The sequence below is a fragment of the Notothenia rossii genome (assembly GCF_949606895.1).
Source record: "Notothenia rossii genome assembly, chromosome: 3".
In the NCBI taxonomy this organism is placed as follows: domain Eukaryota; kingdom Metazoa; phylum Chordata; class Actinopteri; order Perciformes; family Nototheniidae; genus Notothenia; species Notothenia rossii.
Window position 1 is genome coordinate 8,768,460 of NC_136901.1, and position 21,468 is coordinate 8,789,927.

A 21,468-nucleotide genomic window follows, 5' to 3' on the forward strand; every position below is an offset into this window, starting at 1 on the left:
CGTGAGCCGCCCGCGGGGCATGTTCTAAAAATAGCTCGCCAAGCAAATCCAAAATGTAAAAAATACACAAAACAAAAAAGGAAATGTAATTAAAAGAATCTACCGTATGCATAAACTAAACCTCAATCATAGCGAACTCTATCTACTTACTACAACTCTATATCTATCTAACACCCCTCCTCCCCCCACCCCCACAATGAATATCGACCAATCACGTTCTCGCTTGATTTGCGGGATCAGCGTTGCAGTCGGGAAGAAAATATCTATTTAATATAGATAAAGTAAGAAATCATTCTAATGATAGGACTGTAAAAAAAACAGTTTAAAAGGGGAGTGATTAGTAAAATATGCATAAATAGAAAGAAAGAATGCTAACTAGGTAACATAAGATAAGAATAAACAAGTTTAAATGATTTGTTATTGGTTGTGATAATATTCTAAAGATTTTTGGATTATTGAAAAGTATACAGCTCCCATTCGAGTGTTGAGTGCTGCATCCCTAAATTCATTTTGTGCTCAAAGTGCACCAGATTAATGCATTTCACTTCAACATTTAAAAAAACATCTTCCCCCCCCCCCCCAAAATAAACAGGTTAAAATAATTCAATATCATTCATTTTCTTTTAGTAAACACTGAAAACGGGTCCCACAGACCCAAACATCACACAAAGGTTAAAGGTAAGCAGATAATAATGTTAAAATGTGCTAAATATATACACTGCAAAAAACAAAAAAAGAGGAGTAAAAGTAGCCCCCGACTTGTTTTATTTTTTGAAAGTAGCTCTCATCCTAAAAAAGGTTGATGACCCCTGCTATAGAACTACACACATCGATGCACTTATGTTCTATGTGGTGTACAGCATATACAATGTAAGTGGCAATTCTCTTCAAAAACACATATTGACGAAATTACACATGGGCGTGCTAATGAAATGTCCCTTTCTATTAGAAGGTGATTGAAGGGAAATGTTGCGAGGGGTCACTTATACACTCCCAAGAGGCATTGTGGGAAATGGACTGGAGGATGCAGCTCTATAAACTGCAGAATAACAAACCGCCTGACACACTGCTGTCAGAGATTAAAAGCCGCCACGACTCTTTGCTGTCATTCTGCCCCACTTAGCCGTCTCTGATTTAGATGTTCCGGAGATATTTTGTTATGTTTTGTTTTGTGAAAGCATCAATTTGAGCTATTTGCTGTTCCCTTTCATAATCATCTAGACCTGCTGCGCTGCTTTTCAATTGCAGCAGGCACGCCGTCTCAGAAACTGTAATGGCTGAAAGTTAATATGCGGTGGGCAATAATGTTGACGATCCTTTGCTTAAAACGGCATTTACTCAAAGGGAAGGGCATACAACTTCTCTGAGATAATGTAAGCGACAGGGTATCAACAAGTCCGCTGTGAATCATAGCTTAACTCAGACCGGAACACAGACATTTTTTCGGTCTTTTATCCGCCACAGCCCACCCGTGTCCATGTGCAGGTTCAAGCCGATGGGGACGTCCATGTCCTCCGAGGGAAAAACCATCTGCGCCTCAAATCCCTGCAGTGCATCTGTTGCATTCTGTACATGACAGTCTGTATAGAAAGCTGCTCCAAAAGCTAATAAATGCTCCGGATTAAATTGTTTGCGCAGCCGGTACTCATTCCATAGTGTTTTGAAGCCATGTTTTTCCATCCCTCCAATTTGTTTTCACTTGGCAAAGAAAACGTGAATATGCAGACGTTTAAAAGGGACAAGGTTTCCAACAAATTCTAATAAAAATGGAGGTAAGGGACGTGATAGCTCCACACATTCTGCAGCCAAATTAGGCTTAGTGGCTTTTAACCATGGATGTTTTAAGAGAACTGGAACTCTCACTGGAGCATGGAGCCAAAAGTGGAGCAACTGTGGACTCCGAAAGTACCTGTATGTGGACCCATAGAGAGTGCACACTTGAGTTTTACTGAAGCCCCGCCTCTGATAACTCGCTCTCAACTCAGTCAAATTAATGAAGAGGGAAAATAACTTTTCCCGCAATAAAAAGTCTAAACGGCTAAAACGACATCAGGGAGTAGAACGTAAGAGTTGTACCCCAGTTTGTCCACTTTGGAGTAAGAACCCTGAAACCACACCCGGTTGACAATTGTCCGAAGTGATGATATTATCTCAGTACAATCCATGGATTCTAAACAAAAAATTACAATTATTAAATATTAAACACAGCATTTAGGCTCCTACATTAACCATGTCCCGACTCCAGCTCCGTATACTTAACACACAGATGTGAGAATGACCTCATCTCTCTGCAGTCATATTGAACCATTTCTGTAGTCAATGTGAGACGTGCTGTCACATGCAGGCGGAGGAGAGGCTGATTGGACGGGGCAGTGGCACACATGTCCAGAGCACACACAGAGCACCATTTGTCGTGTTGTTTTGCCAAAGCGACAGATGACTCCCCCTCTCCCTCCTCCCCCATCCTCCCTCATCTTGTGTGGCGGCCACGACCAAAAGCATGTTTTGCAGGTTTAAGAGCTGCAGCTGCGACCTTGTGCCTTTCTGTGTCATGTCAGACGGCATCACCTCAGAGTCTGACTCACCACGGAGCGGATACGATCGTCGTGAGGCCGCTTTGGCGATGGCACATTTCCCTCCTGCTCTCCACGTCACTCCACCGCCAGGGGGGGAGGAATTTGGGAGTGGTAATGACCCCCTCCCAGCCATGACTGTCCTTGCAGAGACGCAGGAGTCATGAAGAAGAAGGAAGAGGAGGCTGCTGGGAAATGAGTGCCTGCCCTCGGGCGACGACAGAGGCCACTAACAGACCAGAATAGAATGAAATAAAGGAATCATAAAAGGGCAACAACAACACGGATAATGAAGGGCAGGGGGGATGAATGTGTCACTCCAACGTACGTAGGGAAAAGGAATTAATAAAGGATGTCAATCACAAGTTTATAATACTAGTGTTTAATTGTATTTTAGGGGAAATTAAACAAATGTGTGGTATTTCATATCAGTTGTGGGAAGGAACTCAGAACGCTAAAAGGCTCTGATTGTTTTCAATTCTTATTACACATACAGTATACCGTATGATTATTGAAGGACGTATAGAAGGTTGTAATCATTCATACTTTCTTGGCTGTGGAGCAAATCTTTTATAATTTGGACCCACAATGAGAAATGGAGGAAAAAAACAATAAACGTTCTTAAAATAGTAATCTACTGTTCAGCCGAGGCTAAATTCAAGTGTTTTCTTTTTGCTTTTGTACTCAGAACACACACTTTATCTGCAGGTTAAGACACATGTATCGTTTACACACACGCGCACATGTCCATGGATCATTGATGTGTTCACAGAAAGAAGGACTGTGGATGTGTCACCTATCCAAACTCTCATTGAAAGCCAGATGGGTTGCAGAGATTTGTTTCGTTCTGGGTTGCAACAAATGGAGGGCAACACCATTATCAGGCACCCATCGTGGAGGGGGGTTAGAAGGAGGGAAAATAGAGAGTACCATCTGACAGATCGCGGCGCGGCATAATGAAGCTCACCGTCACTCTGGCTCATGTGACAGCTTCCTGGAGCCAGATGGCACTCAGTATAATCCGAGACCTCAACCTGGTTCCTCTAATGCTGGAACCCAAATCAGTACGCACTGATGCCCCGCCGCATGGTGGAGGCTGCAACCAGTGGGCCGGTCTGCTCAAAGAGGGGGATCCTATTGGCCCTGTCGATTTCCACGCCACTGCCTCGGTGTCTTACGTCGGCCTTGAAAGGTCATGCTAATGTTTTGCGCCCTGGGATTTGCGCGCTGCTATACACACTGGCAGGGAGGCACCTCTGGTGATGGATCTGTGTGCACGGACAATATTTTCTTATTTGTGGAGAGAAAAGCAAACGCCGTGAGAGAGCACCTTGGCCAGCAGCAGCCTCCTCGTGTCCTAGAAGGAAGGATCAGCATGGTTTCAAAATCCAGCTGAAAGGGGCTGCAGACCATTGAAATACAAAGAAAACTAGACGTTCCACATTGAGATGAAGTTACCCTCACCGTTGTCCCCTCTGTGTAGAAAATGGTGCCTTTGAAAGTGAGAGCTGAGGGAAACAGTGTAAGTGATACAGCCACTGACAGCTGTCCGACAGGGTGTCTGAGGGTACTGTCTGAGGGTGACGAGTGTCTGATGACTTCTCTCACTCCGCTCACACTCCTCTTACGTGTATCTGCCTGCAGACACACACTCTTGGAGCAGCTTGCCTGCAGAGCTCACAAGATGTCTGCTTCACACTCTCAGACCTCAGCACCTTCCCAACAGACAAAGAACTCAGCAACAGATCGAGCATATGAGCTAATTGTGAAAAATAGGGACATACAACCTGAGAGGCTCCACAATGCGAGCAGCAGGTAATACATATTCAGTACAAATTGTTTTGCTTTTATCCACTCGATAACAGAACAGAATCTACACTGTAAAATATTACCATGATTTCACAATATTTAGCTGTAATATTTTACAATAAATTACTGTTTTACCACTTTACAGTCTTTACCTGTAATGTTCACAATATAATAATGTAATTTTGAATTTCACAGTGAAATCAATGCAGGCACAGTTAATTACTGTGAATGTACAGGATAAATGATTACCAGGATTTCACAACATGTTACTGTATTCTTTCACTGTATTCAGACCATCCTCTGTGATAACACAACAAATTACGTGATTTTCTTGCTTTTATCGCTCTTGCTTGGCTTTAAATACTAATTTCTTTCTTTGGTGCAGGTTTTACTTAAATTGAAAGGGGCACCGCTGCATCTGCCTTCAAATAAACGATGCAACATATAAATCTATGTCAAATTTAAATTGTTGTCTCGGCTTATTGTTTTCAGGTGCTTCCTGGGCATTAACCCTGAGACGGGCTCGAAAGCTAAAAAGAGGCATGGCAATTTAAACCCCCATGTCAGCACATTCTTCAGAAAATTGTTGACTTCGAGTGGATGTCTGTGTAGACATTTGCTCCCCTCCTTGTTTTCTTTTCTGTCTCCCTGCTGCACAGGTGCACCTGGTCTGCCCCTGGCTCCGCCTCTGCCCAGGTGCACCTGGGTTGCGGTCGGATAGTTTAAAAATCAGCTCCTAAGTTCTAACCCTATCTCCTATTCCTTGACCTCTGAGTGAAACGTCACGGGGTTAAGGGATAGTGGATAGGAGAATTCAAAAGGACTTAGGAGAAGAGACTGCGGTGCTTTAGAGAATCCGAATGCACTTTCACTATCTGACGTGTTTATGATGCGCCAGCGGAAGTCATTGTGTTCTTCTGCTGCTGTGGGGAAACTATGGAAACTACAGGTTTCTATACAGCGGACTGCATGGATGTATAATAAGAACAAGGGACTACTGTAAACTCATCTAGAGACTCTGCACCGTGCTCTGATGCTGTTGCTTTATGCTTTATGAACGTGGACAACAGAGAAACATATTCTTCATGACCAAAGTTGTAATTGAAATAAAAAAGGAAAGTAAAATGTATGCTCGTCACCCTCTCCCTCCGGTCCACATTAATACAAATGATCCCAAATGATTGTATGAAAATATCTTAAAATAAATACAAATGTATTTATTATAAACGTTAGTCCTTAACATATATCACTGTGTATATCACCATTCAAACATCTTTTAAAAGTTGAACAAACCCCACACAGCTCAGTGAAATGTTGACTTTATTTGATCATTTCAGTAAAAACTAATGTTCATATTTGTCTTTTTGATTATAATACTGATGAACGTTCAAAACAAAGCACTTTGGCAAGTCACCACATACGTTTTAAAACGCTTAATAAGCACCGTAACTTTCATGATATAATTTCTCCGTCATAATCGTTTGTTTCCTTGAACGGCCGACTGTTGTGTGACGTCAAATGCTGCGGCTGCAAGGCATTGTGGGGCAGCATTTTCTCCTCTCCTTTCGGTTAGGGAGGTCCAGTGGTTCCTAAGCTAAAGGAGGTTATAAAGGAAGTTTGAAACCTCCTTTCCTATCATTCTAGAGAATTTGAACGGCACTTATCATGGCTGCCACTGAGGGACTTCCGGGTCATTTCACTCCGTTAGGAAGGTTCCTAAGCTAAATGGACTATTCGAATTCAGCCCTGGTCTGGCCCTGGCTCCGCCTCTGCCCAGGTGTTCCAAATTCCACTCAGCCGTGTATATATAAAGAGAAGCTGGAGGAGAAGGATGTCTCGCCTATCCTGACGCCGGGAGACAGTCCTTAGAATACCTCTTTGCCATTTTGAGCTGTAGGCCATATTTTTTCAGATGTGTTTATGTTTAGCCCTAGCCTGGAGGACCTGGGGGGTATACTACGAAGCAGGATTTTCGCTAACTTCAGGGAAAACTCTGGGTTTCCGGTCCTACGAAGCTGGTTCTCTTTTTAGCAGGCTAGATCTCCATGGTAACTTATGCTGTGCGGCTAACCTGCCCCGGAGCAGGTTAGGTTGCAGGCTAAGAGCTCAACTCAGTGAAAGCACTGCCTGCTGACCAATCAAAGCTCAGTGTGCGGAGTTTAAAGTGATCAAGTCATATTACAGGAGAAAGGAAATACAGAAAAGCTGCCGTTGCAGGAAAGACGGCCGGCAAAAATCACCGACTGTATGAACGTGAACATTAATAGAATATCACCCCCGTTGCGGGGGAGCCCCGGAGCTTAGGGGGCCCCGCCCCCACTGTAGGCTATCCTCTTAGATTTCGTAACGCGGGAACAGGGCGCAGAGGGCGGGGGCCCCCCCCTCCCTGCTATGTTGCTAGGCACCCCGTCCCCGTCATGTGTACGCTGCCTGTAGTAGTACAACAGTGTATCATTATAATTATTCGCTCGCCTGCGATAGGGCTAGCCGGCTGATAACTAATGTTCATTGGCAGGCTGGGCAGCGTTCAAAACAAAGCGGGAAGCATTGCTCATATAAATAACGTTCATTAGTTGCGTTGCCGGTAAACATGAAAAATGAAGCGCCACTACCCAAGCGGTGCTCAGAAAAGCCAAATGAGAGCGAAAGCCGAACAGGAGAGGGCAAAACTACCTAAAATAACGTCATTGTTCCGGCAGGCATCAAAGGTAGACGTAGACTCTAAAGTTACTGTAGATAGACCGCTAGCAACCCCCCCCGGCCGTCAGCTCCGAGTCCAGGCAGACAGCCCAGCAGCCCCGTTACAGCCGAGCCGGCTAGTCGTGCCTCGTGCTTCGAGACAGGTTAGACATTAGAATAATAGAAAGTTTTATTCGCCATAACCAGTAAGAGTATGCTACAGGTTACATTGGAATTTAATCCGTTCATTTTTGCAGGTCAGCAAGAAGTCAGCTGTGCCCCCTCCAAGGACAGTTCAGACATAGCCAAGGTTGCCCAGCCAGCTAGCCGTGCTCCGACAGTGACAGCAGCTCCCACCCACCCCAGGGACACGTTGGCCAGCGACAACTGTGACTGAATACCCTACTGATAGGGGGAAATTCCCTGTAGATTTAGAAGACGATGATGTTAAATGGTACATTCTGAATAACGGGCCATGCAAGCCTGAAGGGCCATTCAAAAGGGATGAGAAGGGAAGGTGCTTTTCAAAAGAGTTCTATAACAAAACATCTAAAATTGGATGTAGAATTCCGCTCAAGTGGCTATGTTACTCGCCATCTATGGACCGGGTGTACTGTGAGCAGTGCTGGCTGTTCGGTGACAGACCGTCTGCCCATCACCTCCACCAAGCGTGGAGAATAGGAAGAACTGATTGGCAGGGTCTCTCTAAAAAGATTAAGGAACACGAATTCTCTCGCTCTCATTTGGCAGCATGTGTCGTGTATGATACGTGGAAAAATAATCTGACCATTGACGCGCAAATATCATCTGAGTTTAAGAGAGAGGTGGGGTTTTGGACCGAGGTCCTAACCAGAATAACTGATGTTACACTAACACTGGCCTCTCGCAACTCTGCTTTCCGGGGTCACAGAGAGAAAATAGGTGATATAGATAATGGTAATTTCTTATCTGCCATAGAACTTAAGGCGCGTTATGATCCAGTTCTGCAAAGGCTTATTGAAAGCAAAAAGAAGGTGCACTACCTAAGTCCTCAAACTCAAAACGAAATAATTTCATTGCTATCGAAAAAAGTGCAGGACACAATCATTACAGACATCCAGAATGCAGAATTATATTAGATTATAATGGATACTACCCAGGACATTTCAAAAGTAGACCAACTGAGTCAAGTGTTCAGATATGTTACTATAGCAAATGATGAAAATGGAAACCCTACAGAGGTGAAAATAAATGAAAGTTTTTTGGGCTTCCATGCAGTCACAGACCAAACTGCTGCAGGTCTAGAGAGAGAAATTCTCGAATCGATGGAGAGAAAGGGGATACTACTTGGGAAGTGCAGCGGGCAAGGATATGACGAGGCTAGCAATATGAGTGGCGTCTACTCCGGTGTACACAAACGCATAAGGAATAAAGAGCCCAACGCAGTGTACATTCATTGTGCTGCGCACAATTTAAACCTTGTACTCAATGACGCATGCCAAAATATACCTGAGATAAAAGACTTTTACGACACTGTTGAAAGGCTATATGTATTCTTTAGTGGAAGCATCAAACGATGGGAGCTTTTGGAAACACACCTATCAGTGCCCAAGGCTGGCCAGCCTACACTGAAGAGACTATGCCCGACACGATGGGCATCAAGACAAGACGCCGTCTGATCATTGCGGTTCCGTTACGCTGACATTATTCAAGCGCAAACTAAGATAGACTTGCTCTCCAAAAAAAGCGAGGAACGTGCCGAGGCGACTGGCTTGAAAAAGGCCATGGAGAGCTTTGAGTTTGTTTTAATGACTGTAATACAGGACAAGGTCCTTGAAACAGTCAACATTGTATCCCAAGCTCTCCAGCGCAAAGACGCGGACCTCTTACAGGCGACAGCAATGCTTGGTAACGCAACCGATACACTTGCCCAACTCCGAGGAGAGTTTGATGGCTTAAAAGCGCACGCGCAAGACCTGGCATCCTCATGGGGTGTCCACAGTCTCTTCAAAGACAGACGCGCAAGGCGCACAAAGAGGCACTTTTCAGAGCTTTGCGAGGACCAGCGGCTCCAAGACCCAGGGGAGCATTTTAGAGTGGCGGTATTTTACGCAAATATCGATATTGTCATTGCCCAACTCAAAAATCGATTTGTTGGAATGAGCGAAGTTGCACAGCGATTTTCTTTTCTGCTTCCCCGCAAACTTTTGCGCGCAACAGACAAGGATCTGTCTGAGTCCGCAAGTGCTTTATCAGGCCAGTATAAAGACGACCTGTCAGCCGAGTTTGCTTTCCAGATCCTGTCCCTCCGTAATGTTCTTAGGCCTACTATAAAGAAAATTGAGCGTGGAACAATCAAAGACCTTGCACAAACCCTGCTCATTGAAAATCAGTCCATTTTGCCAAGTATCCCCGATGTTGCCACAGCACTGAAATTGTTTTTAACTATACCCGTGACTGTTGCCAGTGCTGAGAGATCTTTCTCAAAATTTAAATTAATAAAGACATATTTGAGGAGCACAATGTCGCAAGAGAGACTGTCTGGGTTAGCAGTCCTTAGTCTTGAGAGCCGACGCGCGCGCAGTATAGATTTAAAGACTGTTATGCAGGACTTTGCGCAGAAGAATGTCAGGAGACGCGCTCGTATAAAATAATAGGCCTACAAAGCAGCTCCTGATTGCATCCTCTATGTAGCCTATAGGATGTGTTTTATTTGTTTGTTTTTTGTAGGCTACTTTTCTTTTATACAGAATGTTATATATATGTGAACCGTTCCGTTGTGTGAACTCCAATGATGATAGGCTATAACGTTCTACAATATACCTTCATGTTACAAAAAATACACAGCCACTTGTTTGTATTTGTCAATGAGGTTTAAATCAGATGTATATTATTATACAGTTCCTACTGACCCTACTGTTTAAATCAGATGTATCTTTATACAGAAAGTTCCTACTGACCTTACTGTTTAAATCAGATGTATCTTTATACAGAAAGTTCCTACTGACCTATACTGTTTACAAAAGATGCCTGAAAAAACAAACATTTAAAAAAGTGGCCGCGATGTCTATCCCATGTCACTCTATTATTGATTTAGGGGAGGGGGCGGGGCCCCATGGTCCGACCTGCGGGGGAGCCCCGAAATATTGCGCAACGCCACTGCTTTCATGTTGCGGATCTGAGCACGAGCTACTACCGCGGAATAGAGGTTGGGGCCGTAACATGTCCAAGACACTGTGAAATGCACTTTGCACTTCAATGGAGTAAGACAAAGTTAAAATGGGCATTTTCTTTGTTTTTCTTTGTTGATTCTTTTCGTGTATCGTCGTCATATGTCCAGCTCTATATTATCGTATTATTTACATTTTTATATTTACAGTAAGTTACTGGCTACTGTGTTGCATTACTTCTACAGTAAACGCGTGAAAATGCAGGTGATTACTGTAATTTATGTACAGCAAGGTACCATAATACCACAGCTCTGTACTGCTATATCACAGTAATTCCATGGGCATGGCAACTGTAAAGTCACAGTATTTAGTTTTACTTTTATTCTAATTTACTGTAAAATATCTACAGTAAATTACTGTGAAATATTTACATTAAATTACTGTGAAATATGTATAGTAAATTACTGTGAAATCCATGCAACTAGTAGCCAGTAATTTACTGTAATTTTACAGCCAAACATTTTACAGTGTAGGGATAGACTCTTCTAGTTGAAAGTAGTGCTTTATGCAGAATGGTACCAAAGGGAGCGACCAGCAGCAGTGAGTCCGGTTCAGTTTGCTTGCCGCTGTGTTGGCTCACAGGCTTAAGTGTTGTCACTTCTCCGCGCACAGATGGCTTCCCCTCCAGTGACTGCGACAATTTATTACCAGCACACAGGGTGAATCTTCTGTAAGTCAATTAGTGGAGACGGAACACTCTTTTTCTGTCACTTTGTTGGGTGGACGGACGCGATTTTACATCAGAATCTGCAGCCTGACAAGATCGCCATTTTTTACATTGTCACTCTGCTGTTCTCTCCGTTCCTATCTGAGTCCTCATCTGCATTCTTTCTCTCCGTCCCTCTGTCTCCCGCTTCATCTCCTTTCTCCTCTCTGCGGTGCACACTTTTCCAGAACACCTTTCTCCCCCCCCGGCTCTCAGGCAACTAAATATAGCGCCTGGTGCAGACAGCCTGGCCTCATAACGAATGGTAAGCAGAGCAGAGTGCAGTAAAGGTAGCAGCAATAAGCATAAGGGTGTAGAGTAGCTTCACTTCAACAATGGACCACATCAGGATTGTGATCATATCCATGTAGGCTGATAAATAACATGTGCTTTATAAGGGTTAATATCCTCAGAAGCAGCGCCATTTTTAGAAATTAACAACAGGCCTTTTCCATATTGTCTATGGAGTCGTGCTCCAGCAATATGGCAGCAGTGCTTAAATTGAGACAAATGGCAGCGTGAGATGTTCCAGCCAATGGTCCAAAAATGGCATCTGTTTATTTTCATGTGGCAAAGCTCTCTAGTGGCTGTGAGATTTATGACTCAGAATGGAGTCCGGTGACTTTGAGTTCACAGAGGGACAAACGGATTAGAACTAGGCCTACTTCAAATCACACCCTCACAGTCTCCTGTTTCCTTCTGACAATCAATGCACTTTCTCTAACCATCACCTATCCTTTCTTAACTTTAAGCGTGTTGTATGATCACACACATTCTTGATATCGTTTTGGTATTAAATCAGGAAATGCTTGTTTGAGTCACTTTTGAACAATTTGGAGGTTATAAAAGCTTAAGGTTTGGTATCTATATTCAATACGTGATTAAATAATCTGGTTTGACATCTGTGCTGCAAGAGCCTGTTTACATTCCTAGGAGTCCTGTTGGCCTAGAGGATATTTGAGAAAGTATCTTGAGAAAGAGGCCATCACACAAAACTATTCATTACACCAGAAAAGAAAAGTCAACAAGGCCCAAGCTCATGGCAAACTCCAGGATTGAGAAGGAACTTTGATGTGTGATAGTGCTAACATTGACTGGAAATCCGTTTAAATGTTCTGCATTTTAAGAAACCGGAATAAACTATTGTGTGTATATCTATAGTCAATGTATAGAGCCTACACAGGGAATATCAATAGCTAGTTTCTCTAAACAGCATGTCCTGAATATATTCCTGAACAAGATAAGCCTCATGTAAACACACTACAGTTCTAAAAGTGTTTCAAGCAACATTTTAAGCTCTTAGTTGAGAATTCACACTGTCTTTACCCTTCATATACAAGCTGGTCTCAAACAGCACAACAAAAGACTTCAATGTACAGCCGGGAGTTCCAATAGACCACCAAAGATGAGACTGTATAAATAGTAACACAGGTTCGTTTTCTGTTACACTTAGAATGAGCAAAACATATACTGCCTTCAATTTTTAAATGTCTTCAGCTGGTGGCTCTGTTGTGTCAGGAGATAGCAACGCTCCCAAACTCTTTCCTTGAAAATGTGAGATGTTATCCGCCTCCTCCGCGACTCTGTCTCGGGCAACAGACATTCAGAACCCAAACCTTCATGTCAAAGGCAAGATAAAGTATCCCTGTGTGAGCCAGAAAGCACTTTCATCTTAAAGAAGGAGCTAAATAAGATGCACAGCGCTGCGTCGCAGATACCGGCTCCATCGCTACAGATCCATTTTCCCAGCGTGGAATTTGCGAGGCTGTTTGATGCTGCACAATGATTAAAGTAATTGGAAAGTCTAAAAGTGTAAGTCCAAACCTAATTTGCATGTGATTAGTTTATGCTTTCGGAGTCATTTGAGGCTACATTTGAATACAAGCATTTGAAATAAAGCGAAGAATGCAGAAAAATACAAATGATCTCGCAAAATGCCAGGAGCAGCTGATTGGCACCGCGAGAAAGAAAACCCATATAGCTGTAGGCAGAAAATCCAAACACCCACAGATGCAATCAACAGCAAGAATAGCGTGTGTGTGTGTGTGTGTGTGTGTGTGTGTGTGTGTGTGTGTGTGTGTGTGTGTGTGTGTGTGTGTGTGTGTGTGTGTGTGTGTGTGTGTGTGTGTGTGTGTGTGTGTGTGTGTGTGTGTGTGTGTGTGTTAACCTGCTGCATTATATATCTGCTTTATGAGAATGATACAAGCTCTCAAAGATAAAAAATGTAGTGGAAAGCAGATTAAGAAGGGTTCTCCCTGCATGTACGCCAATTGAAAACCACACACACACACACACACACACACACACACACACACACACACACACACACACACACACACACACACACACACACACACACACACACACACACACACACACACACACACACACACACACACACACACACACACACACACACACACACACACACACACACACACACACACAGTGGGAGCCATTTAGTCAGTGAATCAATAACTCGCTTTCTGACTCAATCGGCCTCCTCCGAACTCATTAAAGCTCCTCCCCCTCGGTGGACTCACCCAGGACTCCCAGCCGGTAGTTGATGGTGATGACGATGACGTTCCCGTAGCTGGCCAGGATGCTGCCGTCAATCATGTTGCCGGTCCCCTCCATGTAGGAGCCCCCGTGGATGTAAACCATGACGGGCTTCAAGCCGTTCTCATCGTGGATATCTGCAAAGACGAGGAGAAAATGAAGACATATAAGTATCTTGTGTGCTGTGGATGAATGAACGCATACTAAAGCAGTAAAATAGCCTACAATGAAATACATCAACAACAATGACATATCCGCAGATAAACACAACACATACAGGATCCCGAAATACTTTTGTGTGGGAGGTTTCTTGTTGTATTTTATATAGACTTAGTCAGCACATCAGCAACAGGCACTGCACTAGTCAATAACTGAAGCGATGGGCTGGACTACTGTGTATAAGTCTGGCTGATTTATTGGGGATTTTGTCTCTGCAATGTTTTGCAACACAGCCATGCATTGAAGCAAAACATCCACAATGGGGAAGTGAAGAAAGACACGATGCACAGATACAACAGGGGAACTGAAAGACACACATAGGCGACCATTTCATCCATATGCACAAATTGGGCATTTGGTGGCTTTTATTAAAAGATCAAATACATCTTCCACTGCTCCCGGGCTACAGTGTTTTAAACGAAGCACAGGAGGCATATAGTTGCGTAGGAAACTTTGACGACGTTAATAATTGATGATGCTATCAACAAGCAAACACAGCCTCAGTGTCTACACAATGAGGAAAATAGCTTGACCTTTCTTCATTTCACAGGGATCATATTTAAGAGGGATAGATGGTGTTGGAGATATACTTTTCAGGCAGATTGATAAGACTTTCTAAGGCTGCTCTCTACTTATTCCTCCCCTCCTGCCTGCTCCATTTGTTCTCGCTGTAATTTGCAGGGAACGCTGCAATTAGGCCAGATGAATACCTTGTTGATGATCCTCTCTATTTGTGATTAGGCCGGGGTGATTAGTACATGTGTAGGTGGTGATTATGCATTAAGAGTGGGTCCTTTGCATGACAGAAGATTGAAGGAGAAGATATAAATCCTGGGGTTGGCAATAAATCAGCATCAGGAACTCTTTTCAGCATCAATTGACATTTATTTTTGAGAAAATCCAAAGTCTCTCTGCTGCTGTCCTCACATGGCCCAGAGTCTCTCATGCACCACAGTAAGCTTGGGTTGCCTGGGAGCAACAGCTGAGAGAAGCCATTATCCCGGCCCTGCCCATCAGGCTGTTGGACGTCCCCTAAATGTCATCCGGGATGAGGGCATCTGCTGAGGAAATGTCCAACTGAGAGGGGAGCCGGCCAGCCAGAGCGATATTCAGTTAACTGTCCAGTCTTGTGTTATAGTGGGATATTTCAATGTGATATTATGTATTATGAATATCAAATGTGTTGTATCTAATGTTTAAAGTAGACAGTGCGTGTAAACTAGGTGGAAACATTTAAATGGACCTCTAGAAAAATGGTGAAATTAAGTCACACGTTGACAACATTTGAAAACATGCCCTTTTGCAATTATTCCCTCCCAATTTCGTGTAGGGTAAGGCGATTGGATAACCCTAACCAATGAGCTTGGGGAATGATCGACAATCTCTAACCCTGCCAGTATTTGACTGGATTTGTCATTATGGTAAACATTAGAACAGGAAGTAGCTTAACCAAGCTCGAATAAAGCAAAAAGGGCCCAGTATGAATATATATGAATAAATGCTGTGTAGATGTACAGAATTGAGTGAGCAGTTATAGTGCAGGTAATCCCATCTCTCCTTAATGGCTCTTACTCTTCCTTTGTCAGTACCGGCTTTTATTCGTTCATGCTGACCTGCAAAACCATGCATCGCAGCCAGCCAGAGGGAAGAAGTCATAAAGTAAAACAGAAAGATTTGACAACCATCTCATTTTTTTCTGATCTGCATGGGTCTTCCTGTTACTAAAACTCAATAGATTTTCGGTGGTCATTTCTATGAGTTGTGCTCCACGTAGGCCAGGGGCACTGCAGGATGTTGTTTAAGTATCATTGCTGCTTTCATACTGTACATTCAGAGGGGCTGGCAGAGAGCAACGGGGCCAGGGAGGTGAAGGGCGGGAGGAGTATATCATTGTCCTCCTCCGCAAAAGAAAACAGTGAGGCAAGGAGTGGAAAACAACCCACAGTGACAGGTTATTAATCTCCGCTGTTCTCTGAGTGGGTTGCTAATCCTTCAACCAAGCAGGAGGGAGGGGGGGGGGGGGTGGCGGGTGTAAGGAAGAGCTGGGGTCTGTGTCCTGGACTGACCCGGACACGTTGACGCTGGTTAAACACCGGCCAGCTGATTACAGAGGCCGGACTCCCAGCTGGTTCTTGTTTGTCATTCAGCTCAACATTACCCTGTTGGAGCAGAGTGGGCGGGCGGGAACAACCTTGAAGAGGCACATAAAACAAGCGCGTTGCCATTAAGTTGTCATAGTTTCTTACTGATACGCATCTGACGGTCGCCGCAGGCCTATGAGGGCGCAGACACAACTATTGCGCCGACTCTCCATCAAGCAAACAGGCAAATAGACTGTTACTACCCGTCTCTTTGGGAGGGGGGAGGGGGCACTTTGATAAAACGGAGAGATGGCCTGCAGATTTAGAGCCGCGTGTTGTGGGGAAGGAGAGGCTGGCCTTGGGGCACTGTGTCCAGATCCTGTCAGTGTGGAGTGCACTTAGAACCTAAGAAACAAACTGCTTTAAGTAACCCCCCCCCCCCCCCCCTCTCACTATCCGAGGGTCTACGGGGCTGTGACTGTGCAGCGAGTCGGCCCGGGACATTCATCACTGCCACCCGGGCCGGGGGGATAAAATATTCCTCCACTGGCTGCACACATTACTCATCTTTATATGGGCAGGGGGGAAGGTGTTTGCGACGGAGCTTGTTCCAGGGGGTCTATCTGCATTTTCCATCGCTTCCCACTGTAAGCCAGACGAATACAAATGGCAGTTAACACGGGTGATGTAAAATGTGTCCCCTGTCGCCTCACCCACTGTCACCGCCATCAGCTCCGTCTGTCCCCGCCTGCCCTCCACACATCCGCCTCTCTGCAGTTCTGCTGAAACGCTGACTACTGTCCACGGTCACAAAATAGCAAAAACAAACCTGTGGCCATAGAGTAAATAATACAAAACCTCCAGTATTGGACGTATCGTCACGTTGCCAAAGTGTGTACACAAGCACAAATATGACACATACCCTGCATATGACTGACATTGATATTTTGCTGAGACAAACAATAGTATATACATGCATGGGAAATATAATAACTCCTGTATAAGAGTTAATTAGCTTTGAAACTTAATTGAAATAAGGATTTCCTGTGATTCCCTTAGCACTACTTGTTCAAGGGAAATAAATTGGTTAAATATAATAGAGGGTGGATTTCATATAGAAGACCAAATTCTTGAGACAAAAGCTCGAGTGTGAGGTGGTCTGCAGTGCTGCGGTGTGTGGGGGGGGGGGGGGGGCCACAGGGGATCATCAGCAGTAATTCATTGCCACTGCAGATGTTCAAACAGTGAGGGGGCATCGATCCTGCGTGCTCTCCTGGAACAATGTTAAGCCTGAAGATGCTCTTTATTCAGACGTCTCTCTTCTTCCCTGTTCTTTTCATGCGGCCCGGCAGAAACTGCTTCTTTTATTTCTATTACACACAACCTGTGCTCAACACATCTGCCTGAAATTAAATATTGGTTTTCCTTGCTATCCCAACGGGCATATTGGCTTTTTCCGCACCAGCTGTGGGCAGATGGTGCACTTTTATTCATTTTTAACAACACATCACCGTCTCTTAAAGATCTGGCCCTTCTAATTTCAGGTGTTATGCTTCATCTGTTGGTGCAAATCAAATATATATTATGGTGTTTCCAAACCAGCGTAATTCCCTCAGAGGAAATTGTGGCTTTTAAATATCTTTTTAAAAGATGTTTTCAAACCGGACCAAAACGGCAAGACTTCCAACATAGTGGACCGTTTATAAGCTTAAATCAAGATATCTTAGTAGTCGTAATACATCTAGCACAGATTCTTGCTGAGCCTCTGAAAAATTATACTTGTGAGCTGTTTATAAAATATTATTGTTTCAGTAGGAACGAAAGGGTAAAGGGACAAGAGTCAGAAAGTCTTTTAATGAGATTCAATTTTATGGAATAACACCAGACTGATCCTCTATTAGGGACAATTGTCTCTATGGAGCCGGCCAACAAACCACCAAGGGCCAGATTTATAAAGTGCACTGCACCTTTCATTCAATTTGTGTTCACATTTGCATGTAATTAGCACCTGATCCACAGCAGCGGAGGATACATGTGAGATCATTAAGCACAGGAATATTAAAGTGGTGCTGCAAAGTCATAAAGCAACAAAGGGCTGAGTAACACTGAGGTAAAATCAGCCAAACACACATAAAATCACAAATACTTCACAAAACAACAACTTTAGATCTCCCTTTGGTTGCTTTTCAGCGTATTATTAAAAAAAAACATTATATTCAACAAATCAAAGCTGTTTCTTTTTCCCAATGCTATATGCACTTGCTCTTCAGAGGCAGATCATTTCCTTATTTTCTTAAATTGCTTGCTTACTCTCTTGTATTGTCTTTCAAAGGCAATTTATCTGTTCAACCATAAATTTTTTATGTATTTCTATGCCCCTGTAAATAGTCTTAATGTTGCTGCATGTTTTAAATCGCCTTAAAAATTGCATGAACATTAATGTATTCAGCAAATCGTAATCCAACTGCATTTACCTTGTATCACTGTATCTGTCACTTTTTCTCTCATCTTTGCTCCAAGCATGAAGATAAATTAAATATGAGTCCCCATCGAATCACTCAGAAAGCCAAAAGAAATCCCATTTCCCCCCCTCAATAATTTGATGTAGATGTCGAACCAGTGTGCACATGATAATCATAAACCAGTGTGTTGGATATTAATAGAAGCTCGTTTCCATAGCCTCGTTTTCCAGATCAGCAACATTACCCATTAATATTTTATACCAATGCTATAAAACCTGCGTTAATGCCTGTTGATCCCAGTGAATACATCGAATGAGCGATCCAGTCTATGTGTCCTTTGCAGGTCATTAACATGCACAAAAACGTATATTACAGGAAAGGGAAACCCCAAAGAGCATAGTAGGGCCCCTTTAAAAGCTCTACACTCAGCCCACAGAGCTAGCTGGCTAATGCTAACTGTAGAAGAACTCGCTGAGGATTGTGTCAAACATCTACTGTATGGCCAGAGCAACATCCGTGAAAACTGAACAAATGCCCATGTTACTCCGAAATGTCACCGCTTGCATGTCTCTACCCGCAAGACAAACGGTGGCCTTTAACTGAAACGTCTCCAGTGTCTTTTCCACCTGCAGTCATCTGCCAGCCCCCACAGATCAGCCAGCACAGAGCGAGGTGTTAATAGGAGAAAGGAAAAAAGACATGACGTTTTTCCTTTCAATGGACAAAATCCCACTGTCAAAACAACATAGGGCTCATGCTTCACAGAGCAACGCAAGAAAAAAGGAAATGTCGAAGTGACTTTTAAAAGTTTATAAAAATATCATGCAGAGCTGAAACGAGATTTGAATTGGGCTCTCTTCCTGTTTAGAGGGGCCCTCTCACCTCCAAAAAGGAATGAGGTAGTTTAAATGAGTGGTGCACTTTAGAAGCACTTCAGGCCAGGGTGAGCTAAAAAAAAAGGGGTCTGCAGGTGCATTTAAAATGAATGAGAAGAGAAGCTTTTTTGGACAAAAAAAACACCAAAAAGTTCAATTCAAAATGTACTCACATGTTGATAATCACACCGAGTGGCCTTTTATTTGAAAGAGAACAACAACAAAAAAGGGACATGATTGCATGTTGATAACCCTAATCCAAGATTTCTCACAGTGTAGTGTTTATGCCTTCAAATGTTATGTTGCGTTAACAATGGTGAACTCAAAGAAAATGGAACGGTTTTGTAGTACGGGCAAAACCATCTTCACCTTGGGAGCTACAATGGAGGCTTGTTATTCCACCTGCTGCTTCACAGTTGCAGTGGGTGACATTATTGTCACAAGTAAGAAGGAAATTACATACCTAGGATCTATTCTTGAGGCAAACCTCTCCTTTGACAAAATGGCATCCAATGTAATAAAAAAAGTCAATCAAAGAACTAGATTCTTATACCGGATCTCCTCTCTGGTAAACAAAAACACCCTGAAAACTCTGGCAGGAGCACTCATTCAAGGGTACTATGAATATGCTTGCACGTCATGGTACCATAGCACCTCCAAGGCGCTAAAAATAAAACTTCAAACATCACAAAATAAACTGGTCAGACTACTGCTTGACCTTTCATCTAGAACCCACCTCACCTCTGCCCACTTTGACAACCTAGGATGGCTTAGAGTAGACGACAGAGTACAGCTACTTGCAATGGGCCTGGTCTACAAGATCCAATACACCTCTATGGTACCCATGTACATGTCAAAATTCTTCCCAAAGGTCAAGGAATATCATGATCATAACACCAGAGGGAGCTCCACAAATCATGTAAAACCCAGATTTGGCACAAAAAAAGGGGAATACACGTTTCGCAATTATGCCACATCAAGGTGGAACGCTCTTCCCACTACTGTAAAGGAAAGTAAAACTATACTTACCTTCAAAACCTCTCTTAAAGAGCACCTTCGGGGGAGAGCATTGCAAAACTGGCTCCGGTAATGGTACAAATCTCAACCTGTCGTACAATGGACAGCTTCCCCCCCCATCTATGTATATACTCGCATTTTAGACTCTGTTACTAACTGTATATCTGTAGACTTGGTATGTCTTAAATGTCCGGTTAGGATGTATTAGAACGAAATCTAAAATGAAATTTGTAAGTAAGCAATCTGTATGTAAAAAAACACCTGTATGTAAATTGTAAATAAGCCATCTGTATGTCAAATATGTCTTGTATGTCTTAAATGATATGATGAATTGGAAATGGGGGACCCTGATGTAAACAAGACGAAAGTCTTTCTCTGGTCTGCATCCCCTTAACAATTGTATGTTTTGAGCTGTACTGTACTGTACCCAATATACAAGCTGTTAATAAACTTTTCAATCAATCAATCAATCAATCAATCAATCAATCAATCAATCAATCACTGTGATGATCTGAAGCGGACATGATATAAATGAGGCTTTCTGCTACAACAACAAAAAAAGATGGCGCTCATTAGCCATGCCGCCCAACAGTCCTTGAGCTGTACTGGATGTAGCATGGTCGCCCCCCCCCCACCTCCATGTGTGCTGCAGCAGTCACTGATCAACAAATGGTGGAGAATGGGTCCCAACAGGCGCATGATGTGGCAGAGTGGTTTGTTTGCACAATATAGCTGCTCACTGAGGGCAAGCTGCACAAACAAGGGTTAGTGCCATGTCGGGGTAACTAGGCCGAGCGTGAACATGCACATCTGCTCAGGCCACACACACACACACACACACACACACACACACACACACACACACACACACACACACACACACACACACACACACACACACACACACACACACACACACACACACACACACACACACACACACACACACACACACACACACACACACACACACACACACACACACACACACACACACACACACACACACACACACACACACACACGAAGCAGCCGTGGCTCGTAGTAAATGGTCATCTACCAATGAGAGAGGGTCAGTGGGTTCGAGCCATTACATTCCTTTTAAAAAATGTATTAAAAGCCACTCACAATAACTCTATTCAACCGTATACACAACCACTCAAAAGCAAGGTGAATTAGCTATCAATAAGCCAAACCATGGAATGGAAATGCTCGTGCATTGGCTTCTAATGAGCCCAAACTAGCAGAAATGTTACAAACTAGAATAAATCATTATGAA

The 21,468-nt window shown here is 43.4% G+C and overlaps 1 protein-coding gene across 2 annotated transcripts in view; it reads right to left on the reverse strand.

The window, feature by feature from the left end:
- Positions 1-21,468, reverse strand: part of nlgn4xa (neuroligin 4 X-linked a) — a 67,302-nt gene that overhangs the window by 26,782 nt on the left and 19,052 nt on the right. For both annotated transcript variants that reach the window (XM_079668851.1, XM_079668850.1), the window contains exon 3: positions 13,520-13,672. In XM_079668851.1, the coding sequence (XP_079524977.1) occupies positions 13,520-13,672 (153 nt within the window). The remainder of the gene's footprint in view (positions 1-13,519; positions 13,673-21,468) is intronic.